Source organism: Amblyomma mixtum, chromosome 5 (genome assembly GCF_055824585.1).
Source record: "Amblyomma mixtum isolate Tamu chromosome 5, ASM5582458v1, whole genome shotgun sequence".
NCBI classification, from domain to species: domain Eukaryota; kingdom Metazoa; phylum Arthropoda; class Arachnida; order Ixodida; family Ixodidae; genus Amblyomma; species Amblyomma mixtum.
The window spans coordinates 37,419,904-37,443,132 of NC_143016.1; the positions used below are offsets into that span (position 1 = coordinate 37,419,904).

At 45.5% G+C, this 23,229-nt stretch overlaps 1 protein-coding gene across 3 annotated transcripts in view; it reads left to right on the forward strand.

The window, feature by feature from the left end:
* The window catches only part of LOC149341808 (uncharacterized), a 55,383-nt gene that overhangs the window by 22,584 nt on the left and 9,570 nt on the right, over positions 1–23,229 (forward strand). For all 3 annotated transcript variants that reach the window (XM_089544010.1, XM_089544011.1, XM_089544014.1), the window contains 7 exons: positions 3,558–3,806; positions 5,501–5,629; positions 9,738–9,894; positions 11,951–12,204; positions 15,372–15,602; positions 21,966–22,106; positions 22,477–22,565. In XM_089544010.1, the coding sequence (XP_089400136.1) occupies positions 3,558–3,806; positions 5,501–5,629; positions 9,738–9,894; positions 11,951–12,204; positions 15,372–15,602; positions 21,966–22,106; positions 22,477–22,565 (1,250 nt within the window). The remainder of the gene's footprint in view (positions 1–3,557; positions 3,807–5,500; positions 5,630–9,737; positions 9,895–11,950; positions 12,205–15,371; positions 15,603–21,965; positions 22,107–22,476; positions 22,566–23,229) is intronic.

The following is a 23,229-nucleotide window of genomic DNA, read 5'->3' on the forward strand; positions in this document are numbered from 1 at the left end:
TAATAGGCGCACCCCTAGTTAGGGCGCGAAAAATCAGATTTTTTTATTTCCGCGCATAATAGGCGCACCCCAGTGGTGGAACTGCTGCGCCAATTGCGCCAAACTGCGCCAAATGGGAAATCCTGCTACATGCTGCTACAAAATCGGTTTTTTGCCTACTTTTGCGCCACGCCTGCGCCGAAATATCTCTGAATAACTCCAATAACTCTGCCGAGAACGAAACCGAAACTCATTTCCGTGAAACCAAAACTAATGTCTGCCGGCAACACTTCCGGCAACGCATCTGCCGGCAGCCACATCGCCATCGCTGCTTTGCAACCGAACACAACCGAAGGTGAACAAAGGGACCACTGTCAGCGCACTGCCTGTGTGAATGGACACTTCACGTCTTCGATGTCTTTGTCAAAGCTGAAAGGCAACAAAACTTATGACTAACTTATATCGGGCAGAAAATCCAGCTGCCATTCCTGTGACACAAGGATTAATCAGAGCGGTGAAAGGGTCGCGGAAGCGTCAGCTGCAACGGTTGGAGGCGGATGCAGGAGAAGAGACCCGTGCAAAACAAGCGAAACAAGACTGTGATGTACAGGACAAAGACACCCAGAAGAGAGGTCAGAATGAAGAGAAGGTACAAGGAGAGATCAGACTGGCCAGGAATATGATCACCAATGCTGAGCTGCTTTTCACAAAAGGTGTCAAGTCTAAACATTTTGCAGTCGTTGAGAGTGGACAAGCCCTTCTGAAGAATGGACAGGAAAAGCTCGCAGCGGCACTGTCTAAGCTGGAGTGATCAAGAAAAGGGAAGAAATAGTACCTGAAAGTTTGTTTTATGAACGGTATCATTTTTTATAGTTCTGTTGAGCATCTCGTTATGTCGCTCTTCTGAATAAAAACGGCAGTGTTTTTAGGAGAACCTCCTGTTTCGTTTATTTTCGGCTATATTTAAGGAACCAAGCACTTTAAGCTGCATTTGGGATTGAAGCTTGCTCTTGCATGGCTGTGGTTGCTAAAAACGTCTGAGCAAATGCCTGTTCCAGAAATACAACAAAGCTTCTTTATTTAAAATAACGTTTTTTGGCATGAAATTTTGGTACGAAGCTTTTTTTTTTTTGTGCTACAAAAGCTCGAATTCTGCTACAAAATGCCATTTTTCCTGCTACAAAACTTAAAATTGCTGCTACAAACTGCGATTTCTTCTGCTACAAAAGCTGCTACAAGAAGCCAGTTGCCAGTTCCACCACTGGCACCCCGAACTTGGCACTGTGATCAATACTGTATTTACACGATTGCAAGCCGACGCCTCGCCACCCCCCGCTTCCCAATCTTTATTTTAACAAAGTTTTTGCTGAACTGACTACTAGTCCCTACTAGTGCTGCTGCCGTCGCAGCTGCTGCGGACCCACAGCACATACAACGACATCGCGTAGAACAGCCGCACACAGTTTTCAGGGATGCTCACTTTAAACGTCTGTTTGGAAAGCTTCATTTCCAGCCGGAAACGTTCCTGACTTAGGCCCGCGAAAACCTCGGTGCTTGGAGTCGCGTACGAAAATTTAGGGACGCCGCATTCGCAACTGCCGCACTTCTCGGCCACGTCGTATTTTCCGACCTGCCGCACGCTTGCCGCGTTCGAGAGCAAACTCCCAGCCTTGTAGCTGTTAAGGTGCTTGCCCGTCGAGCTAAAACATCAACGCTCCGCGGCAAAGCCATAAACCACGATAACTATCGCGCTACCGCAAATCCCGGCACTTGACAGCAACAACAACAACAAAAAAACGAGCTGGAGATGCTGATGGCGATTAGATAGCGAAAGCTCGCGGTGGAGGAAAACAATGATATGATGAGCTTGGCCTTGGGCGCCCTCCGTGGGCGGCGTCTGGAAGCTCCTGTGCGCGTGTGTGGCCTCCGCGATCAAGCGCCCGTTGCGCGCAGCCGGAGCCGATCGCGGAGGCCTCGGCGCGTGCATTCCGAAAGTTTCGGTGCGGCCCTTACACGGACTTTTTTTTTTTTAACATTTTCTTCGCGAAAACGGGGTGCGGCCCGTACACGAGTGCGTTTACGCGGTGTGTTCAATTCTGTGAGTCGAAAAATTTTCCGGAAATTTTACCCCGCGTAATAGGCGCACCCCGAACTTTGAGCCGGATTTTCTGGGAAAAAAGTGCGCCTATTATGCGAGTAAATACGGTAGTGCTTTTGCACTAAACGTTTGAGAACCCCTGGTGCCGGTTGGTGATGGCACTAAGATTTTACGGCTGCGAACTGATGAAGCTATTGTACGCACTGTACAATACGTACTGTACGCACTGTCCAACTGGCAGGAATCTGATAAAAATGGTGGGCGGGACGACCTGCCACCAACTGCCATAGATGCTTCAATTGCGATTATGTGGTTATGTCACATTCATAATCCAAATTGACGGCAGCTAAGACCTTGGCAGGGAACACATGACCCCGCTGGACAGTTCTGAAAGCGCCGTGATACAGCCTGTGTTGAAAAAGCAGATGGCCTTGATGCACTTCTTTAAAGAAATAAGCACCACATCTGTCTGACTTAGTATTTGGCTGTAACGTTAGAAGTCCGGATACTACGAATTTCAGATACAGTGAACGTAATCTTCAGGACCATCAGGTTTGTTTTAAATGAGTTAGTCTGTGCTTTCATGCTGGTTAGGAAGTTCACTCCTTACATAAATTTAATTTGTTCCCCTTCAGCCAGCAGCAAGTTGTTTGCACATGCTGGCAAGAACGAAAACGCTTTCAAGCACACGCAGCTAAGGGACGCCCTGACAGTGCACTTTTAAGAATAGTCTGCAGCTGCTTCTGCCTTAAGGGCAGGTCTTGAGAGCCCGAAAATAGCAAAAAAAAAAAACTTTTTTTTTTTTATTTTCGAAGCCTGCAGTCCATCTCCTACTTATCTATGAATTTATTCATTCCCTGGCTATTTTCATTGTAATTTCGCTTACTAGGTGCAAACAAGCTCATCTGCTTTTCTCAAAACACAGATTTTTTACTTCTAGTTTACAAGAAGGATATCTTTGCATCAAGAGCAGATAAAGGAATAAATTTTGTTGCAATGTTAAGAAGCGATTTCTCAATTTGTGCTTGCTAATTTTTTTGCACACTCTTAATTTAGACTGCTCGTCAACCAGTCTTCCCTACGTTAAATTTCAGCAAGTTGTAAAATATCTAATATTGGCTTAATCAAAAAAGTACTTCCTACATTGTATTCCTCGTCCTGTATACTATCACGCCACCTGTTAATAATAGTTTTCTGATCAGCATTTTTTGTTTTCTATTGTTTTTGTAAACAAAGGAGTGAAAATGTGTAATATGTGGAAAACTAATTTGCATATCAGAAAAGCGGTTACGTATTTGAATAAGACTGTGCATTTTCATTGCATTTAGTCCAAAAATAAAGAAAAGAGGTTCAAGACCCCTGCCCCCCTTTACATGTCACTGCCTGTTGCTGGGAAACAGTCTTTGAGGGAGCTGAAGTCAGAACTTAGGCCTTGGTTTTCATTGCACGTTAAGACAGCTCTATCTTGACTTGTGCGCAGGAGCAGCCACAGCAGCAGCGTCCATTCCACCAGCCTCCGCCTCCGCAGACCTCCATGGGAGGTCCGTTTCCAACTGGGCAGGGTGCTGGTTCGCCACGCTATGCCAGCCAAGTGCCGACGAGCACCAGCTTTGGTATGCCACCACATTTTCAACCCTCTCCACCACGTGAGCCCTTTGGCAAGCGTCCTGGTCCTCCTCTGGCTGCACCCATGCCACCCAAGGCAGTGCGCCTGGAAGCACCACGCATGGTGAGTCTTGAGACATTTCGGTCAAGTTTCTCCATTGGGGGCAGTCTTGCAACTTTCAAGCTGTGTCAAGAAGTCCTATATGTGTGAATAACTCAGTAAACTTTCTTTAATAGTCAGCTCGCATGCATTGTTTTCTAGTGTGATTTTTAGCGTCATATTATGCATCACCTCTTATGTCTACGTAGGAATAACAAGTTCGATCTAGGGCCGGGGCTCCATTTAACATTGGATAGTTTTAGTATAGCGTACAAGCATTTGTGTACACTATATGCAAGCACATTGCAGGACGTTACAGTGTGTTTCACACCGGAGCCTTTAGTTTAACATACGCAAACTGCAGTAACAACACCTGGTGTCGAAATAAGATAATATTGGCTGCCCCTTTTTTTTTACATGTATGACACTGCTGATAATGTATGACACTTCTGGCAGCTTTTTGTCACGAGTTACTTATGGGAAGGATTGGTAATGAAAGCTCAACAATCTGTGCACAGTGGTGGCTATGGCTAATAATGTACCAGTGTTATTAGTTCATGGTGCAATGACATGTTTTGCTTCCACTTGCTGTAATCACTGTGAATGACTACAGATATTAGTTGTTTACATCAGCCCCTTTTACTTTTCTTGCCTTTTCTAATGAATGCTATGGTTGTATGAATATCAATGTTTCGAACATCAAAGCAAATATAATGCAGTATTCTATTCAGGCTTCAAAGCAAATAGCATTATTCGGAAACCTCCGATAAATTCAAAATTTTTAGGAGGCCAAAAGTGCAGGGAAATATGCCTTAATTAGGACAACCATAGAAATCAACCATCAAATACAGTTGGTGACTGTAATACTCGGCGACTACAGTCAGTGATTTTATTTAATGGTTGATTTCTTTAAGTTTTCCTTTCCCATCATTACTGTGGCGTCTTTCTATCCTTTTCGTTAGCCTCCATGTCTTGTTGTCATAGATGAGCACTGGTAACACATTTCAGTTGCATGCTATCCTTTTCAAGATTATGTGTTGATGGAAGTGGGATTGTGTATGGTGTGTAGGGGACATGAAATTTCCAAACCTGTTCCCACATTCTTTTTGAAGAAACTGAGGTGTTAATTGAGGATGCATAATTTTCCAATAACATTGTTTTGGCCTTTCTTCGTACATATCAGACTTTTGCCCGTGTCCATTTGAAACTCTGGAGGTTTCTTGACTAGGGTACTAGCGGAAAATGCCCATGCCTTGTTCTAGCTTTTGGCTTCCCTACACTCCCTTGTCCACCATGATTTCATTTTTTGGGACACGAACCCTAATGGTTCAGGAATGGCCAGTCTAGCTGCCACGAGGATGCAGGCTACAAACCAATCATTTGATTTGTCAATGCTGATTTCTTCACTACACTCTCGACATAGCACATTTTTTTTCTGTGAAAAGGGGCCTGTTAGTAAGATGAATTTTCCATAACTATGTTTCTGTTTGGATTATTCGTAGTGAACCTGTCACACAAATGGTGCAGTAGTGTGCTGCAGTTAGTGCTGCTGTTTTGTATTGCCAGTGCCGACAGGGCCACCCTGCTGATTGGGTGCTTGTTTCGTATATAATTCCAACATGAGGGCCCTTTTTGGCTGGCTTTTTTTTTTTTTTTTTTCCGGAAAATGTGTGCATAGAAGTTGAGCAGATGCAGTATAAGTTCATTGCCTCCTGCAGCTTCGAAAGCCAGGCCAGGGACCACCAGGTCGCACAGTGAACAATGCCAACATCAAAGAGGTGCCCATCCTGGACTACCTGCCACCTCCAGAGCCTGAGAAGGCCACACTTCCGCCGGCAATTGAAGAGGTGAGCTTCCCAAAAAGCCTTCACTAGCGCTGACCTCATACAAGTCTTCACCTTTTTTATTGAGACATAGAGTGTTGTTCACGCGATCCTCTGTACTATCCCATAGGCTGGTTTTTGTTGCTATTATAATACGCTTTGGAACATGCTACTGTCGCACCTCAATATAACAAACACTGATATTAAGAATTTCTAGCTATATTGAACCCTTCTTGAATATATTTAACAAACACATGCGATTTTTACTTTACCATATTTACTCGCATAATGATCGCTCTTTTTTTTTTTCGAAAAATTGACGCTAATTTAAGGGTGCGATCATTACACGGGGTAAATTTTCTACTAATAATTTTTTAGCACCAAAGACGCAAACAAGTTGCAGGTCAGACTTCTTACAATAGCTACAGTAAAAGCTCGTTAATTCAACACTGACGGGACCGCGAAAAATTGTTGAATTATCCGAATGTCTAAATATCAAATGAACAACAAAAAACAATGTTTGTCGCAACAGGACATACCTTTATTTGGCAAAGAAATCCGTTATCGTCGTCTGCCTTTTCGAGCGAATTTGAGCGACTACGATAGCTCTAACAGTTGCCAGGTGCTCTGCGGCACACGCATCGTCAGGGATTTATTCACAGCAGTCCACCCACACGGACAAGGCTTCTGCGGCTTCTTTCACCATGCGCTTCGGCATTTGGAGCAACTGCTCACAATCGTCACCTTCTGACGAATCGTCGTTGGCAGCGCCTGTCACTTCAATTATTTCATCCTCGGTCAGCTGACAGGAAAAAAAGGCGAGGCGCGCAGGACGCACATCAAAATTTGTTCAAATTAACGAGAGTTTCGCCTCATAGACTCCTATGTATAATTGTAGGGACCTCATGTGTGCGTGAAGTTATCCGATTTTCCAAATTAAAGGGGGTCGAATTAACGAGCTTTCACTGTACTAATAATACCCTTGTCACACTCGCGTGCTTAACAGCGGTTTTCGCTAACTGTGGTTACTGCTATCCACACAGCTGACCAAACTGCGGTTATCACTGAGCTTGGCGACCTCGGTTTGCGTCGTTAACTGAGAAGATGGCGGTGTCTACGGACAGAAAGTGCCTGTAGGCGTCCGAGTGCGAAAAGTGCACGAGCTGGCCCGCTTCAAGAAAGTTCTTTCTTCGCAGTAAATCATGTTTTAAGAGCAACGCGTAAAATTAGGCAGTGTGTATAGTGCCATGCGACAGCGCTTTTATGCAGCCTTCGATCCTGTCCGAAGGCGCAGCAACAGCGTACTGCAGCAACGTCCCGCGGTACTCAAGCTACACACTTTACCGCTGTTATGCCAAAAAATGTCCGGTCCCTGCTGCATCGCTAAAGTAGATGACACGTTTGCAAAGCACTGGCAGCACCGGTTTCCGCAAGCTTACCCTAATGGTGCCTCCCGCGAGCGCGGCTTACGACGGCGCTCTGGTGTGCTACTCCATAGTCGTCGCTAGGCCTAATTTGTTTCGCATCGAAGCCACAGCGGACAGCGCTTTTGAATTGACCAACTTATGGCACTGCTGTAACCTCATTGTTTCATATTAAAATAAAGATATATGAGTGATTTCAGCGACGCGTTAGCAGCGGAGCTGGTGTGCAAGCAGATCGGGTCAGCCGTGCTGCAACGGCGACAGGTGCTACGTGGCTGCGAACATAAAACTAGCTTGTATCACAATCATTACTCCTACCAGCAACTCAGTACAGGTCAGCGTTCCTCAAAGAGGATTCGTTTTTGACATTCTCATATACCAGGGCTGATTATTTACGAGAACAAGGAAAGCAGGACTTTCTGACTCTGGTGCTAGGGATCCGCCGTAAAGATGTTTCCTTGCCATGGTCGGCTTGCGGGCGGCACGGCGATGTATTCAGCTGTGGAGGCAGTACTGCCACCAGACAGCGCTGTCAGACGGCACTCTCGACACTGCGCCAAATTCGTTGCAAAATACCTGCAAACGACCGTTGTGTTCTCACGCGCAGTCTCGGATGACACAGCATGCCGCAGAACTTCAAGGGCATGCATAGTTTCGGCTGCCGTCAGTGGTTGGTCATCACTACTGTGGCACTCATTTTCTTCTTCGTCACTGGTTGAAATTCCACGCTGCGACAATACTTCTTCCACGATGTCTTCCACTGTGCACAGAACACAGGTGGCGAGGTCGTCGTCCACAGTGACGAAATCGTCACCACTACAGTCAACGCCAAGCTTGTTACAGATATCAGCAGAAATCGGATCTGGCACTTACGAGTTGGTGGCCACTATGGATTTAAAAATCCCCCACTTTGCGAAACTATTGGTGATGGTTGCAAGGGAGACGCGTTCCCAGACTATTGCAATAAAATGCATAGCATTCAAACCAGTAATCTGTAGATTCACGTCCTTCCGGTCAATCTTCGCAAGGAGGCAACGCACCAAGAAACCTTTGAAATGTTGCCTGACGTTTCTGATAATGCTAGCATCCAGTGGCTGCAAATGACTAGTAGTGTTTGGGGGCAGGAACACCACTTTTGTAGCATCATATGTTTTGGGTGAGCCGGGCCACACACTGGTCCGGCAGCAAAACAGACTTTCTGTTCTTGCATAACATCCTATGGTCCAAGTACGTGATGAACTCCACAAACAAAACTGACGTCATCCAAGCCTTTTTATTAACACTTTAGATGTAGGGCAACTGACCAGCTGCCTTGAAGCATCAGGGTTTTTGGTACTTGCCAGTGACGGTCAGTTTCATATTTTCTGGCCCTTCAGCATTGGAGGAAAACAAAACCATAACTCGCTGTTTGCTTTTTTTGTGCGCCCCTTGAAGCCCAGACTCCTTTCGGGCGAAGGTTGTAGAATAGCCTTGCCTTGTCGATGTTAAAAACATTGCAAGTGTCATATCGCACGATGAAAGATGGCAGCATGGTTGCCATCCAGCCTTTAACGGCGGAGGCATCAGCCTTTTTTTCCTTCGCCGCAAACGGTTTTGTAGGAGATGTCATGCCATGCCTTGAATCGACGATTGTAGACAGTGTAGAAAGCGGCAGGCCTAATTCCTTGGCCAAGTCAATATGCCTTTTCTTGGGTGCACTGACCTTCTTTAAAACATGCAATTTGTCCTTAAAAGACAGCACCTGCCACTTTCGTGACATTGCACTGCTCGCTGTACCTTTCGGGCTCACGTGGACGCTCGTAAAATGACACACACAAAAGAACACTGCACTTCCATAGTCTGTCCTAGCGCACAAGGGAAGAGAGAAGCAAGAACTGCTGCTGCTGTGGCGATCTGCGCGCTGGCTGTAGCAGAGAGTTGGGGAGCAGGGCACGCGGGGCCGTGAGAAATGTTGCGAGGACTAACCGCGCCCAAAAAATGTCAGGTGGGTGTGCTGGGTCGCAGAACGAACCGGCCACTAAGCGGTGGCGCTAGCCTTGGGGAACAACGGAGTAAACAAAAAAAAAGTGAAAAGGCTGCCATCAAAAACAAGAGAGAGAGAGAGGAAGTTGCACTTGCTGGTCGCTTGCCTTGGCAGCCTCCTTGCTGCCACAGAATCCCAAACCAGTACTGGCACACACTGCTCCGGCGATCACTGACGGTCGGAGTACCGAAGTTCATGTCACCAGGTGCAATGTGGAAAAGTGTTCGGAGCATCCAAATTTTGGACCATTGTACACAATGCAGTTCAGCTGGGGAATTTGGAAATTCTTATCGCACTGAAATTCATATCAGCCGGGTTCGTATTACCGAGAATCTGCTGTATCAGTGCTCCACAATTGCCCAGTCTTGCGTATGGGCTGCCCCACTGCACTTTCATATACCTTTGGTTACTCAAGTGGTGCTCATGCTTTTATATTCGTGTATTAGTTTCATACAGAGTAGTTTTAAAAGGTACACCCATTGTGGAAAGAAGAAATTAGATATTTTAAGATCAGGCTATTGAGTTATTGAAATTTTTGTCAAATAGTGGTAGTATTTGCAAAGTTCATTGGGATTTATTGCCCTTCCTCAGGGATGCTCTATGCTAATTATAAGCAAGCAAAGGTTTCTGGCTAACAGTGGTAAAGGACTCATGTTTAAACTGGATTCTGCCATGTTCTGTACAGGATGTGGCCACGCAAGAGCTTCGGCGCAAAATCGAGGAACAGAAGAAGTTGCGGGAGCAGGTAATGCGTATCAAAGAGGAGCGCCGCAAGCTGGCAGTCATGCAGCGACAGAAGAGCTTGCTCGAGCAGCGACTCCAGGCCACCAGCCAGCCACCAGGTACAGTTCTCCGCAGCAGGAAGGGAGCAGGTTGCAGCCATTGTTTTATGCCGTCAAGGTGGTGGAAAGTGTGTTAGCTATGTTGGCTTGCTGGAGAGTTTTCTGGGCATATTAGACCACAAACTTGTCTCTCGACCTATGATGCTCAGCAGTGCCAAATCCTGATTGGCACTTTACCTTAGTGCGAAGGTTACTAATGCAGCTGGAATACACGAATGCAAGCCTCCTCAGTGGCTACTAAAGAAAACGACCAAATGTAGCCATCTGTGTGCCCAAAGAAATTGTTCAAGTAAATAAAGGCTGAACTCACTGGGCGGTTTGCAGGAGCGCTCCCATTGAAAGAAATACATGGGCTTCGCCACATCAAACCTTTATCTCTGTCAACAGTGCATGCTGGACTTGAGCCGTACTCAGCAACCAAAGAGTTTAAAGTAATGAAATATGAACGAGTGCAGCAGCGGACCTTTCAACACCGAAATATCAGGAGCATCCACTTGAAGCACCGTGCAGCATTTCTTATGTGTCTTCTTGACGTCGGCTCACACACTGCAGTGAAGAGCTAGTACCGAGCAGCGCTTGGGTTGTACACAAGGACTAAACTTGCAAAATTGTTTTCTCACTTAACCTGTTCAAGCGCCATTTTTCGTTTCCATCGAAAACAATTCTTTTTTCGCAAAAGTAGTATATTTAGCCCTCAAGAAAGGCGTCGGCTAGTTTACCAGCACAAAATACCAGTGGTTAATGTTTTACAAGGATGTACAAAATTTTGTATAAAGTTTCATAATTCATGGAAATAACAGCATCAAAATGCCAAGACTTGCCAAGTATATATGCACAAAGGATCATGGACTCAATTTTGGTTGTGAAGATAAACATTACTCTTGAAATTTCGAAAAGAATATTGATGTTATTACTCATGGCTAAATCTGTCTGCATCAGAATGGCTAACAGCGTTCTGCCTCGTTCACTGTTTTGTGTAATGTTATTTACTGTGTTCGGTATCTTCCATAAAAAAGCACCTTATTTGCGACATTAAGGTGTGCTAAACTCATCTGAAACATAAATCACTGTTGAGTGTGGCACACTCGCTGTAAGAGGTGCAAGTTCGCTCTACACAATTGCGTACAAAGCACCTGAAAGAGTTAAAACCAATAATGTTTGTATTAAACTATCACAAATAAGCTTCACTGAATTGTTCTATGCAACTTACTGTCTTACATGTTTTTACTTGGACCACCTCACTATGCAATTGATGGCTGAATATGCCTCAAGAAGCAAATTGTCTCAAATTTAGAATTTGGTGATATGCCTTACATTTTTTTATCTTTGAAACATTTAATTGGCTTCTTTGCCTCAGGACAACTTAGCAAAATAGTTGGAATGACTACAGTGAGAACATACAGGTTGATAAAAATTTCAAATTTCCATTATTTTTGTACCTTCCTCCGTGTTTTATATTTAAAAATAATAAATTACTGCAGTTTACTACATATGAAAGCGCAATGTCTTTTATTTATATGAAAAAAGGTATCATAGTCATGTCATAATAGCACAATAAGCCATGATTTATTATTTTTTTTTTAACAAATTTGGTCGTGCGCAAAGTCTTGGTCAGTTAGTGTGGAATGACTGTGCTACTTTTATATTGAATTACTCGTTATATCGAACTCATAGCCATTCATCTGCAAGTTCGATATATGCAGGTTCCAGTGTAAATAAACTATGCACTCCTGGCTGAGTTGGGAACTGAACTGTTGATCTCTCAGCTTGAAGGCTCTAGCTCTGCTGAGTGTGTCATTGGCCCTTCAGCACCATTGTGCTTTCAAAAGAGCTAGTGGAGTGCGTTTTGAAGAGAACTCTCAGGCATTGCACTGTGAAAAAGATGAAATGAAATGAGATGGAGTGCTGGCAGTCTTGGTGGTGAGCAAGCTGTCACACAATAAAAACCATATTTTGCTTCAGTCTTGCTTCTTGTTGCAGTGATGATCCCTTCTCCTTTGAAGTTGGAGGCATTGCCTTCTCCTCACCACAGCATTCTTTTTGTGGCCGGTTCCAGGGAATAGCGTGGCGTCTGGGGCAGCCAGCAGCTCCTCTGAGCTGCCACAGCCTCAGCCCAGTACGAGCGGAGGAGTGAAGCAGCGACTGGGAACGAGGCCAACTGCAGCAGCTGCCTCTCAGCCGGCCGAGGCTTCCTCCGTTCTCAAGAAGGTGGTAATCGTGAGGCGGACAGCGCAGCAGCAGCAGCAGCAGCAATCTCCATCTGCAATGGCAACTCCACACCCTGGCCTTGCCAACCAATCAGATTCAGAGGTGTGTAGCTACTTCTCATGGTTTGTTCTCACACCCAGGTTTCTTTCACTGAATTGGAGTCATTCACTAGGGGTAGGCTGTTTGCTAAGGTTAGCTTCATATTTAATGGGGTGCATGATTACAGTAGCTGACCGATTTTTCGGATTCCTAGTGATTCGGACTTCATTGCGGAAATTTCACACACCTCAAAGGAAGGCGTACATATTCACGACAGTCGAATAGTTCGATTTTTCGGCGGCTTAAGAGGCGACTCCCGCGGTGCCAGGCAGGCGGGGCGGGCAGATCTGCAATGACGCGACCATTGTTGCAGGTGGAAACAGGCTGTTCTGGATCTGCAGGGTGCATGCATTCGTTCGCTGTATGACCTGCGACCACATCTGGTATCGTAACATGAGGTGATGCAGACATGACTAAAGCATGACTCTGACTGGGTTAAAGTCTGATATTATTGTGTGTAAGTGACACGTGTGGGAGTGGTGAAAATCTTGTTCCTTAAAGGGCCCCTGCCCACCCCATGGTCCCAAACACTCTCTACCTCACTTTGAGCGAGCCTCCTCTCCTTCCATTCCCTCCTCGAAATTTTTCTCTCCCGCTCCTCGTCGAGTAGGCTCGGCAAGGCAAAATCACCCCTTCCTTCTCCGGTGTAAGCCGGAGGCGTGGTGTCTGTGGAGCGCGTCACAGGGTGACGTCATGGCCCCGCCTTCAATAGAATTCTTTTCTTGGTTTTTGCATTTTCTCCGCACACTGAACGATCGAGAGGCGCGATCGGCTCGACCACCTAGACTTGTTAGCGAGCGCATCCTTTCATACATCTGTTTGTCATTCCCAGTTAACGAGCCACCTTTTCATTTTCTTTTAGGCCTCCCCACCGTTTCACGAGCGGAGGGGCGGAAGTCGGTTGTGTTCGAAACACACGGCGAAGCGCAGACCCGGCAACCGTCCGTTTGCTTTTCTCCATGCGTGTTTGTGTTCTGTGTGTTTGTGTCTTTTCTCCGCTCCAAAGCATATGTCATTCATTGGAGTCAAGGCGTACGCAAGATGCACGAAGGATAAGCGGTGTGTGTGCGGAGCGGTCAAGTGGGCGAGCGAGGGAAAGGCTCTGCTGCACTAGTAATTAAAACCTTGTTTTGGGGGGCTTGCATAGAAGAAAAAAATCTGAGAAGGGAGCGCGTACGCAGAGCGTCTCGTGAGGTGATCACGGGGGGGGGGGGGGGGGGGGGGGGGGGGGCGAACCAACTCCCTCACTTTTACTATTTTTTACTTTTTATGGCAAGGGTTCAAGGCTGTCGCCGCACGCTCCCTCCGCAGTTTTTTTTTTGTTCCTTCATGCGGGTTTGTAGGCATGAGCCAGAACAGAAGGCGCTGCGGAAAGCGTTGTGCAGACGACGCGACGCCAAGGCTACGCCCAATCTTCTCCCATCAGTCAGAACGATGCACCAATGGAGTGCCTTCAGCGAAAGTAACCCCCCATGACGTCAACGGGGTTCAGAGTAGTGGGCCGGGTCCGTTTTTGTTGAAGGAAAGAACGAGCGGGCTTTGATTTGAATTTTCGCAGCTTTTCGGGGCGCGCATGGCTCTAGTATTTTGCAGAGGTTATCTTCGATGCCTCATCTATGCAGTGGGCTTGTTTTCCAAAAATGTCCGGACCCTGGGCAGTTGCCCTTTAAAGCCGGTTTTTCATGGAAAAATTTTCTTTTTTTTTTAAGTTGACGGATATTTCAGACTTGATTATTTGGCCCATTTTCTGGGCCCTTTCGGGTCCAAAAAACCGGTCAGTAACTGCAGTCAAGTTTCAGCTTAAATCAAACCAAGCTATTGAAAGAAGGAACAACTAATGCTACAAAAGAAGATCTCTTGCTTAACACAAATCAAATTGGTTACTTCAGCTGAAATCATGAGGTAGAAAAGCAATCTACTTCTGGAGCAGAGTTTGAGGAAACTGCATGGATATATCACTAGTTCTTCATTCCTGCATGCATAGTTCAGCTGTTTCTAGCATTGTTCCTGGGTAATACCTGGTTCACCATAGCAATTGACTTGTAGCATAATGTGCTGAACAGCAAGAATACAGACGTCTGACTCTTCATATAGTACTGAGTATGGCAGTGGTACAGTTGATTCTCGATATAACAAAGCCATACTTGCACTCAAAAACTTTTAGTCACGAATTTTTTAACTCAAGGTTCCTGCGTTTCTGCAGTCTAAGTAAAGTTACAGGTTCTTTTAATACGGTAGAATCTCGATGGTATATCTATAGTTGGTCTGAATTTGTACAGATATTGAATATGTCTCGGCCAGAGTGCGTTACATACAGTATGTTACAGTTCGGGATGATGTGAACAATTTTTCAAACTTCGGCACATGATAAAAACACGTAGATCACCAGGCGCCTTCCAGCGGGCGCCTGGTGATGGTGATGCCGCTCAAGAGAGACTGTTGGCGACGTATCGAGGTGAAGCAAGGTCCAAACCAGCCCTGTAGATTTTTTGAAAAGGCCAGAAGTAATGAGCCCCCTCCCTCCCTAATAAAGGACAGGTATATCAATCCCCCTAGCACTAAGCAGTGCTCCATGTGTATGGCAGGTGGCAGACTTCACTGTACCGCACTAATGACTGGTGGTGGAACGTGCCCACCATGAGTTTCACATGTACACAACAGTTGGCGCTGCAGTACATTCTGCTCTACAGGTTGAAGTCCACTGGCAACATATGTGCATAAATGGGAGCATGCCAATCACGGTCCGTATCGTTTAAAGTTTTCGTTCTCATCTGCTTGTTAAGGAGGCTCCTGGCTCCATTGGATTCGAGAGGATTTTGTTAAATCGTGAAAAAAATTACATGGTTTGCCATGGAACAGAAATGAGAATAAATAGATGTGTTACTTTTTGAATGCTGCTAAACTGAGGTTTGTTGTATCAAGGTTCAAGTGCATTTGTGCATTAAAAAAAAGGTGCTCCACCTTTCCCCTTTCCATCACCCCTTTTTTGGGGGGGGGAAGGGGGGGGGGGGGGGGAAGAAAATGTGGCTTAGAAGCGGGAACCATAAATGGTATGTCCAGGTGCATATGTTGAACTATCCAAATAGTACAACCTCGTGCTATGCTGTGCCTCGTGTGGCCGCTGCACATCATATGGTGTCACCACATTCCGCCACGTGGCCCCTTTCCAGGTGGCTGTTCCCCGTGGCACAGGAAGTGTGCGAGGCAGAGGGGGCGCCAGTGTGGTCAGCCGCCTTGGGCCCGTGCGCACGGCTGGCCTGGCTGCAGCCACTGCCCCTGGTGCACCCCGCAAGGTCATCCGCATTGTGTCCAACAACGGGAGGCTGCAGGCAGTGAATGCTGCTGCAGGCCCCGCTGGAGGAATGGTAGCTCCTGGCACCAGTGCAGGAGTGCGGCCCCATGTGAGCATTGGCACAGGCTGCGCTTACGCGTCTCAGTGCCCTTCGAGCTTGTAGTAGTGCACCTTTAAAGCTGGAAGAACATTTGCCAAATGAGGAGCTGTGGGGCTGATGAACATTGTCGAGGTTCTTTCATTTAGGGAGGGACACTTGTCTATGAGACCGAAAAATGACCAAAAATTTGATTTTCAAAAAATGACATTTGTGGAATCTACAGCTATTATTCTCCAACTGTACCAATTTTTTCCTTCAGGGAATCAGCATTTTGACCATGATAATAAATTCAGATCATCGTATGGGCTGAATTTATGCAGGAGCAGATAATTTAATGTCATGAAAATTTTGGACATCTGGCTGTCTTATGTCAATATCTCAACATCTAGGACAGATAGAGATGTCATATTGTTTGCTAAGGGAAGCTGAAGGCACAGTGTGTGCAATAATCGAAGCAAATTTGTTTGATTGCACTTCAAAAATTTATAATTTTGCAAAGTTTATCGGTGCATTACATTCACACCTTGAATGTTGATATTCCAGGTGCTGTAAAATTACTAACAAGGGTAAAATGGAAAAATGGTTTGCAAATTTTTGCAAACCAAAATTGCAGATTTTTGAAGCGTCATTCAACAATTGTGCTTCAGTTATTGCACATGCTGTGACTTCAGCTTCCCATAGCAAACAATATTTCTTGTCTGTCTCTCCTAGACGTTGGGCTACCGACATAGTGATACAGCCGGGTGTCCAAAATTTTCATGTCGTTAAATCATCTGCTCCTGCACAAATTCAGCCCTCACAATGATCTGAATATTATGATCAAAATACAGATTTTCTGAAGGAAAAAAATTGGTAGAGTTGGAGAATAATAGCTGTAGTCTCCAGAAATGTCATTTTTCCAAAACTGATTTTTGGGTCATTGTTTTTTTTGGTCCCAAAGACCAGTGTCCCCCCTTAGATATTAATAAATAAGTAAAAAGAATTACTTGGCGTAGAACTTTGTGTGCAGGTTAGAAGTTTCAGGGGAGCGGTCAAAATGGGCACTGTAAGAGCTGCTGTCAGAAATTAAGTGTCTTCTTTTTGCTCTGTTTGCAAGTACTGTTCAGTGTACAAGTCCATGCAACTTGGCCGAAGTGTTGACAACATACTCTGCCTGCTGATTGTTTCCATGCTCAGGGCGTGGTGTAGGCCTCTTTGAAAGCAGAGGACCTCACTTGTGCATAGGTTTTCACCACTAGCATACTTTTATCTTCAGTGGTCTTGGAGTTCGAATTAATGGAAGCTTTTTTTTTTTTTTTAACACGCTTGACGTTGGTAGAACCACAGCATCGTTTTTAGGCGAAAGCCTTACATGGCCAATTAGCAGCAAAACCTAGTGTCATTGTCAGCAACTAGGAAAAGTGGTCCAGAAAACTGCCAGTGACATCATCAGCAAGAAAAAAATTATTCCGAAGATGCAGGGAATTGAACCAAGGACCTACAGATTGCAAAGCAAGCACACAATCCAAGGCCACAAAACTTCATTACCTGTTGGCGTATAAAGGTGAACCTAGCGTATGCATTGCCTCACGACTGTATTCTAATGAGTAGACGTGTCATTAGAAGGCAAGGGAACAATGTACCATAATTTTCGGACTATAGTCTGTGGACCATACACTTTTAAGAGCTGAAATTTTGTGTCCTCTGGACTATCTATTTGTGCAGACATACATGATTTTGTCAAAGCTGGAGAAGCCTGCCAGTGGCTATGAAAGAAAAAAAAAAATGTTCCCCCGAGTGGATGCGTACAACATGCTTCCATGCTAAATAACATAGCGAAATCAGCTCCGATATGCAATCAACTTCGATATGCAAGCAAATGCTGTCGTGGTAGCAAAGAGTGGCTGCTTTCCAGTGTTTGTATTTGTGAGCACATGCGCAAAACCTCATGAATACAGATGAATGATAAATATGTGGATGCACAGATGTAGATGTAACGCCAGGACTGGCACAGTCAGAACGGTTGCAATGACTCCAAAAAGACGAAGAGCCTTCTTGGCAGCATCCAAGCTTGGTGTAGTTGAGCATGCGCAAGCACAGCCCAACCGAGCAGTGGCAAAAGAATTGGACATCACCGAAAGAAGTGCGCTGATGTGGGCTGCTTCCTTGGAAGATATAAAGGAAAAGCCTGTGCGGAAGAAAGCTCTGAAGGTGGAGGACACCAGCATGGTGAAATCTTGCAGCGTGGATATCAATTGAGGAATTCGGTATTGGCAGTGAAAGTCAGACTCATTGCTCATACAATGGCTGCTAAAGAAGTCATCAAGGGATCCAAGGGCGGCCTTTCGTGGTGCGCCGGGTTTATGAAAAGGAACCATCTGAATTTTCAACAGCGTACTATGGCAGGCCAAAGTGAGCCGGACGGCTGGTGTGAGAAGAAGCGGGATTTCTAAGATTTCGTGCTGAAGTCTCTGGAGAAGGATGGGATCTCAGAAAATCAAGTAAGATAATTTTACAAATGCTGCCCATTCGAATTCATTCTATATTAATTGTCTGAGAGTGGCACTTGTTGCATGGGGACTAACAGAGCCTTTTTCAACTGGTGTACAACATGGATGAAGTGCCAGTGTCGTTTCATATGCCACCGAATCGCACTGTTGATAGCGTTGGAACCGGAACAGTTACCATTACGACAACTAGCAACCAGCGAAGCTGTTTCACTGTTGTTCCTGGATACAGCATGACCGGCGACAAGCTACTACCACTAGTTACACAAAACAACTCCAGAGGAAGATTTTCCTAGTGACTGTTGTGTGCTGTGCAGTGGAAAAGGTGGATGAATGAAGAAATCATGAAGGCAAAGCTGGAAAAGATAGCCACTGCAGTTGCCATAATATTGTTACGAGGTGTGAGGTTACATTTGGTGTGAGGTGCGGGTTCCTCCTTGTCATCCTGGTCCCTGGAGCATTGCCGCCTTCTGCTCGCCTTCGTCGTTGGCCGAGGGGACCTGGACTCCGCCGCCGGCTCAACCCGAACCCGAACTGACCAGAACCGACCAGTCGCTATCCCCAGCCCCGTCCCCAGGCCCGATCACAAGACACAACGACCAGGACCAGACGCATATGACCCTACGACGACCCGAATCAAGACGGCACCCCCGCCCAAGCTGTCCGGCGAGTCCTTAAACCCTGATCTTAGGCTGTGGGCGACCGACCGCTGGACCTGAAGCTCCAGGGACTACCGTTCACCAGATCATCTCGTTCATCTTGGTGGCAAGCCATTCATCTTCTGTCCTTTGTGATCATGGTCATCGCCACCTCATCATTGAGAATTTAAGCAATCGTTTGGGACGATCGCTCGGAGGACCCGGGTCATGTTACGAAGACGAAGAAGAGGGCAGTGGCGCGGGATGGAGCGTTCGCGCTAGGCCCACGGTCATTAAACCATATTATCATCTGTCATCATGTCGTCCTTTTCCTAGGCTTGCCACCTCGTAACAATATCTCTGGTGGCATGACTAAACACCTTCAACCTTTGGATATCTCGATGAACCGGCCCTGCAAGAACAATGTTCGAAAGCACTGAGAAGCCTGGAAGCAAGAAGGGGCTCATGCAAACGCAAAAAGTGGACGGATGTGTATGGTATCTTGTGTGGAAGTGTGCGAGTGGGTCGTTGATTCGTAGCAGGCCATGCCGCAACAGGTTGCTCAACGGCCTCAGGAAAGCTGGATTAAAAACTGCTGCAACAGAGGTATCGGATTCTGATGGCAATGAAGATGGTGGCAAACTGTTCGTCAGATTTCACATGGTTGACTTGTTTCATTCCTACAGCCCTGGGGAAAGTGTTTTCAGCGGGTTCTAGGATTGAAATCAATGCAATGTAATAAAACGCATAGTAATACGCATAGTAAAACTCATAGTAAAACACATAGTTGACAATAAAATGCTTGCTTACCCATTGTGTACTGCATGCAGCCAACCTAAAAACTTATTTTCAGTCACTATACACCGCGTGCGGACTGTCTAAGCAAGAGCATTTTATTTTTAGCTGAAATTTGCTCCTGCGGGCTATACACTGGGTGCAGACTATAGTCCAAAAATTATGGTAAATTAAAAAATTAATGCTTTTGCCTTCAAAGCACGTAAGGCTATAAGTAGCCTTAAGTGACCTCCTTAACTCTTTCGCTACCGCGGAAAAATGCACGATTTGGAGCGTACTGAAAGAAATTTTTTTTTCTCAAGAACTAATACACCCAGCACATATTGCAATGTATGAAATTGTAGCTTATTAGTTACACTTGTGAATGAAACAAACACCAGAGTTGTGTGTGCAAAAGTAAATGAACATTTATTTGTGAAATTTGCTAAAAACACAAAAAAAGTAAATAGCAAACACAAAAATTACCGACTGCACTAAGCCCGAACTTGATTAGAGAAAAACTGGAATATACAAACTGTTGCACATGTTTATAGCTGTCATTATTCACAGTTTCAGCTATGAGAAAAATTTACTGCACTTTCCATGGCTTGTCAAGTCAGGGGTCATGACTGTGGTGCCACTGTGAAAAGCAGTGAGGGGTGAAGATGTGAAGTAGAGGTAGACTGACAAGTGCTTCACATAAGGTTTTATCTTTGTTCCTCCCTTGTTCTCCGATAGCCAAGCTTGCAGTTTCTTCTTTTTTTCATTCTTTTCGGTTGGTGTTCAATGGATTCTATGGGAGGATTGGGGGCGTGGACTTCTTTTCCCTCATCATACCCGAAGATTTCTTGAATGAGCTGCTGCCTGAAAGCCAGCTGATAAAATTTGGCATTTTAGGCAAGCTCTAAAACATCAGGATCGATCAAATAAGTTTTATCGATGTGGTTCAAAAGCCAGGGCACTTTTCAAGTGTTGCCAATAGAAGCTGCCGCCACTGAATTATCTGGGTCCGTTACGTGCAAAAAAACAAAAAGAAAAAAAGCGAAAGACCAATTTTGAGAAATGATTTTTGATGGAAGAGGGCCAGAATAGATTATTCTGGTATTTCAGTAGAGATACAGTCGTGGCAGGTCAACAATTCCAATGTATATGATGATTCCAATGAACACCAGAATCTCCAACAGATTCACGTCTTCCCATGAGCCGTCACGCCGAATTTGCTGAAAATCTTCATCCATGCATACTTATTAATGTTTCCGCACACGATCTTCATCATTTCCGCCGTGAAGAGCATCAAAAAAAAGTCGAGAACTCGAGCGAATCTCCGAGCACCGCTCCGCAGCGATGTGCCGATATGGACACCTAGCTGTCGTCTTGGTTGAAAAACGCGACGCGACCTTGAGCATTTGGCAAACCGTCTTCGCCATACGTTGTCAAGACCCTGAAGCTCAAAAATAAACCACTGTCATCAATTACAAACCGTATGCACCGCAGAAAACACACAGCGAACGAAAACAGAACTTACATGCAAGTACGCGCTGACGTTCCAGGCTCCCGAGGCGAAGTCTCGCTGCCGAAACCGAAATCCAACGTTTGTACATTGTTGCCCGACTAATAACCGCTGCTTTCGTTGCAAAAAACGGAACTGAAACCGGCCGACGTGCTCGGTGTCAGCTTTCGCTTCCGAGGAGCGCGCGGCGACGTGGACGCCATTTTCTCCGGCTGACGGTGCTGCGGCTGTTCAAAGTTTTATTTTTCACGGCGCCCCCTCATGTCAAAACACTGAAACCAAGGCTGCAATCGAAAGAGCAGTTGTTGAGCTCGCTAACTAGATGGCGGAGCACGTCCACAACGCTCCAAAATTAGCTTTTTTGCGCGGGTGATTTGAATCGATCATATGCGAACGATCGCCTATGGCGCGGTAGCGAAAGAGTTAATTTTTAATAAATTGGCTGCTCAAATTGATTCTGCATTGTTGTACATTATAGTTTCGATGATATGATCACTGTTGATACAAATTTCGAGATGACACATATTCGTGAAATTCCATGACCAGAGTATAATTTGCAGAATTTGGGGTGTTCCTAAGAACGCCCATGCGACTGTGGATGATGCGAACACGAGCCGCAGTCGCATGCTCAAACACCGAGCGCTGCCCGCACACTGCGCGTGATAGCTAGTTGCACGGTATGTACCGTGAGCACTGAGTGCCAGTACGGCTTGCACATTGCTCACTCATGTGGTATGTACCGCGAGCAGTGAGCAGTATGCCCAGCTGTGAATAAATAGCGTAGGCCATAAACTGCTGGGCCTGGATTCTTGCCCTGTGCTTCTGAGTGCAGGTTTTTTTTTTGTTATTATTATTTTTTGATTATACTAATAATTTTCGCAACCCCTGTGAGATTCATGCCAAGTTTCTGCTCTATTTTGTAATGTCTGTCTTTTAATCTCCTCTACTGCCGGTGTGTTTGCAGGCGCCCGGTACTGCAATGCTACGTCCTCCGTCCAGACCACCAAACCCTACTGCTGTCGGTCGTGTGCTGGTCTCAAATCTGTCTGCGTCAACAAATGAAAATTCACTGCGCCAGCTTGGTCGTACTTGTGGTGTCATTACAGTGAGTGTACCCTGTGTACTTTGATGTAAGTGCAAGAGGCAAATTTGAACAGTGACGGTAATAATTTCGAGTTGTTGAAACAACAGAGATGTCGTGCTCCACGTACAAGGTGGGGCCTGGTGCACTGCATGGTAAATGTTAGTATGCAGCATACTACATAAACTGCAGATGCCACTCACACTGTGCTGGATCATGCTGGCCGAGTGTAATTCAGGAGTGTCTAATGTGTCTGTTTTTAGGGCGAGGGAAGTCTTGTGCAGCATGCATCAAGGCAAAATTCATTAGGAAGGTTTCTCATTTTGGGGCATTAAGCAGTGCCTAACTTTTCTTCCTTCCCACTCTCTCTCCCTTTCGCTTTTCTTCCTTGCAGGAGATTATTCTTGATCGAAATCAGCGTCAGGCAGTGCTCAAGTTTAGGGAACACCAGCAGGCTATGCAGTTCCAGAAGAAGTACCAAAGGTGAGCACGCTTTGCAAAAATTCCAGCTTATCAACTGCTTGTGACAATGACTGGTATGGAACTTTACCCTCATTTCAACACGACAGAGGACCCGTTCAATGGAAAACCCGGCTTCAAGAGGGTAGTGGCATAGAAAAGAAGTTGCTCTGAAAAGAAAAAGGTGGTCAAGCAGAATCGAACTGCTGTCCTTTGGGTCAAGAGCTGCGTATGCTACCTCTATACCACTGAGGAATCTTCATTCAGTTAGATAAATAGAGGCCGTGTATAAGCACCTCACACTGCTCAGTAGGCAAATTACATAATTATTGCATTACCATTTAATGTGGGCAGTGATATGTTATAAAGCAGTTTTTCATCGTGAAACTTTCACATTGTTCTGCCAAATTTCTAGTAAATGAGCTCTAACAAATAGTTGGCACAGCAAGTTTGTTAAATCAAGGTTAACCACTGCACCGCCTTCGTGCAGTATAGAGGGCTCTGGCCTGTATACTGATAGACCTAGGCCAGGCTTGGGCTTCTGCAGTGAACGGGTACTTTCACTGAACGCCCGCTTGTTATGTTCTTATGGGGTTTACAAATGGGGTTTACAAAGGTTATGGGGTTTACAAAGTTTTCAGCTATTTCCAGATTACGAACTTATTAATCTTCTGTAATATGTCATGTG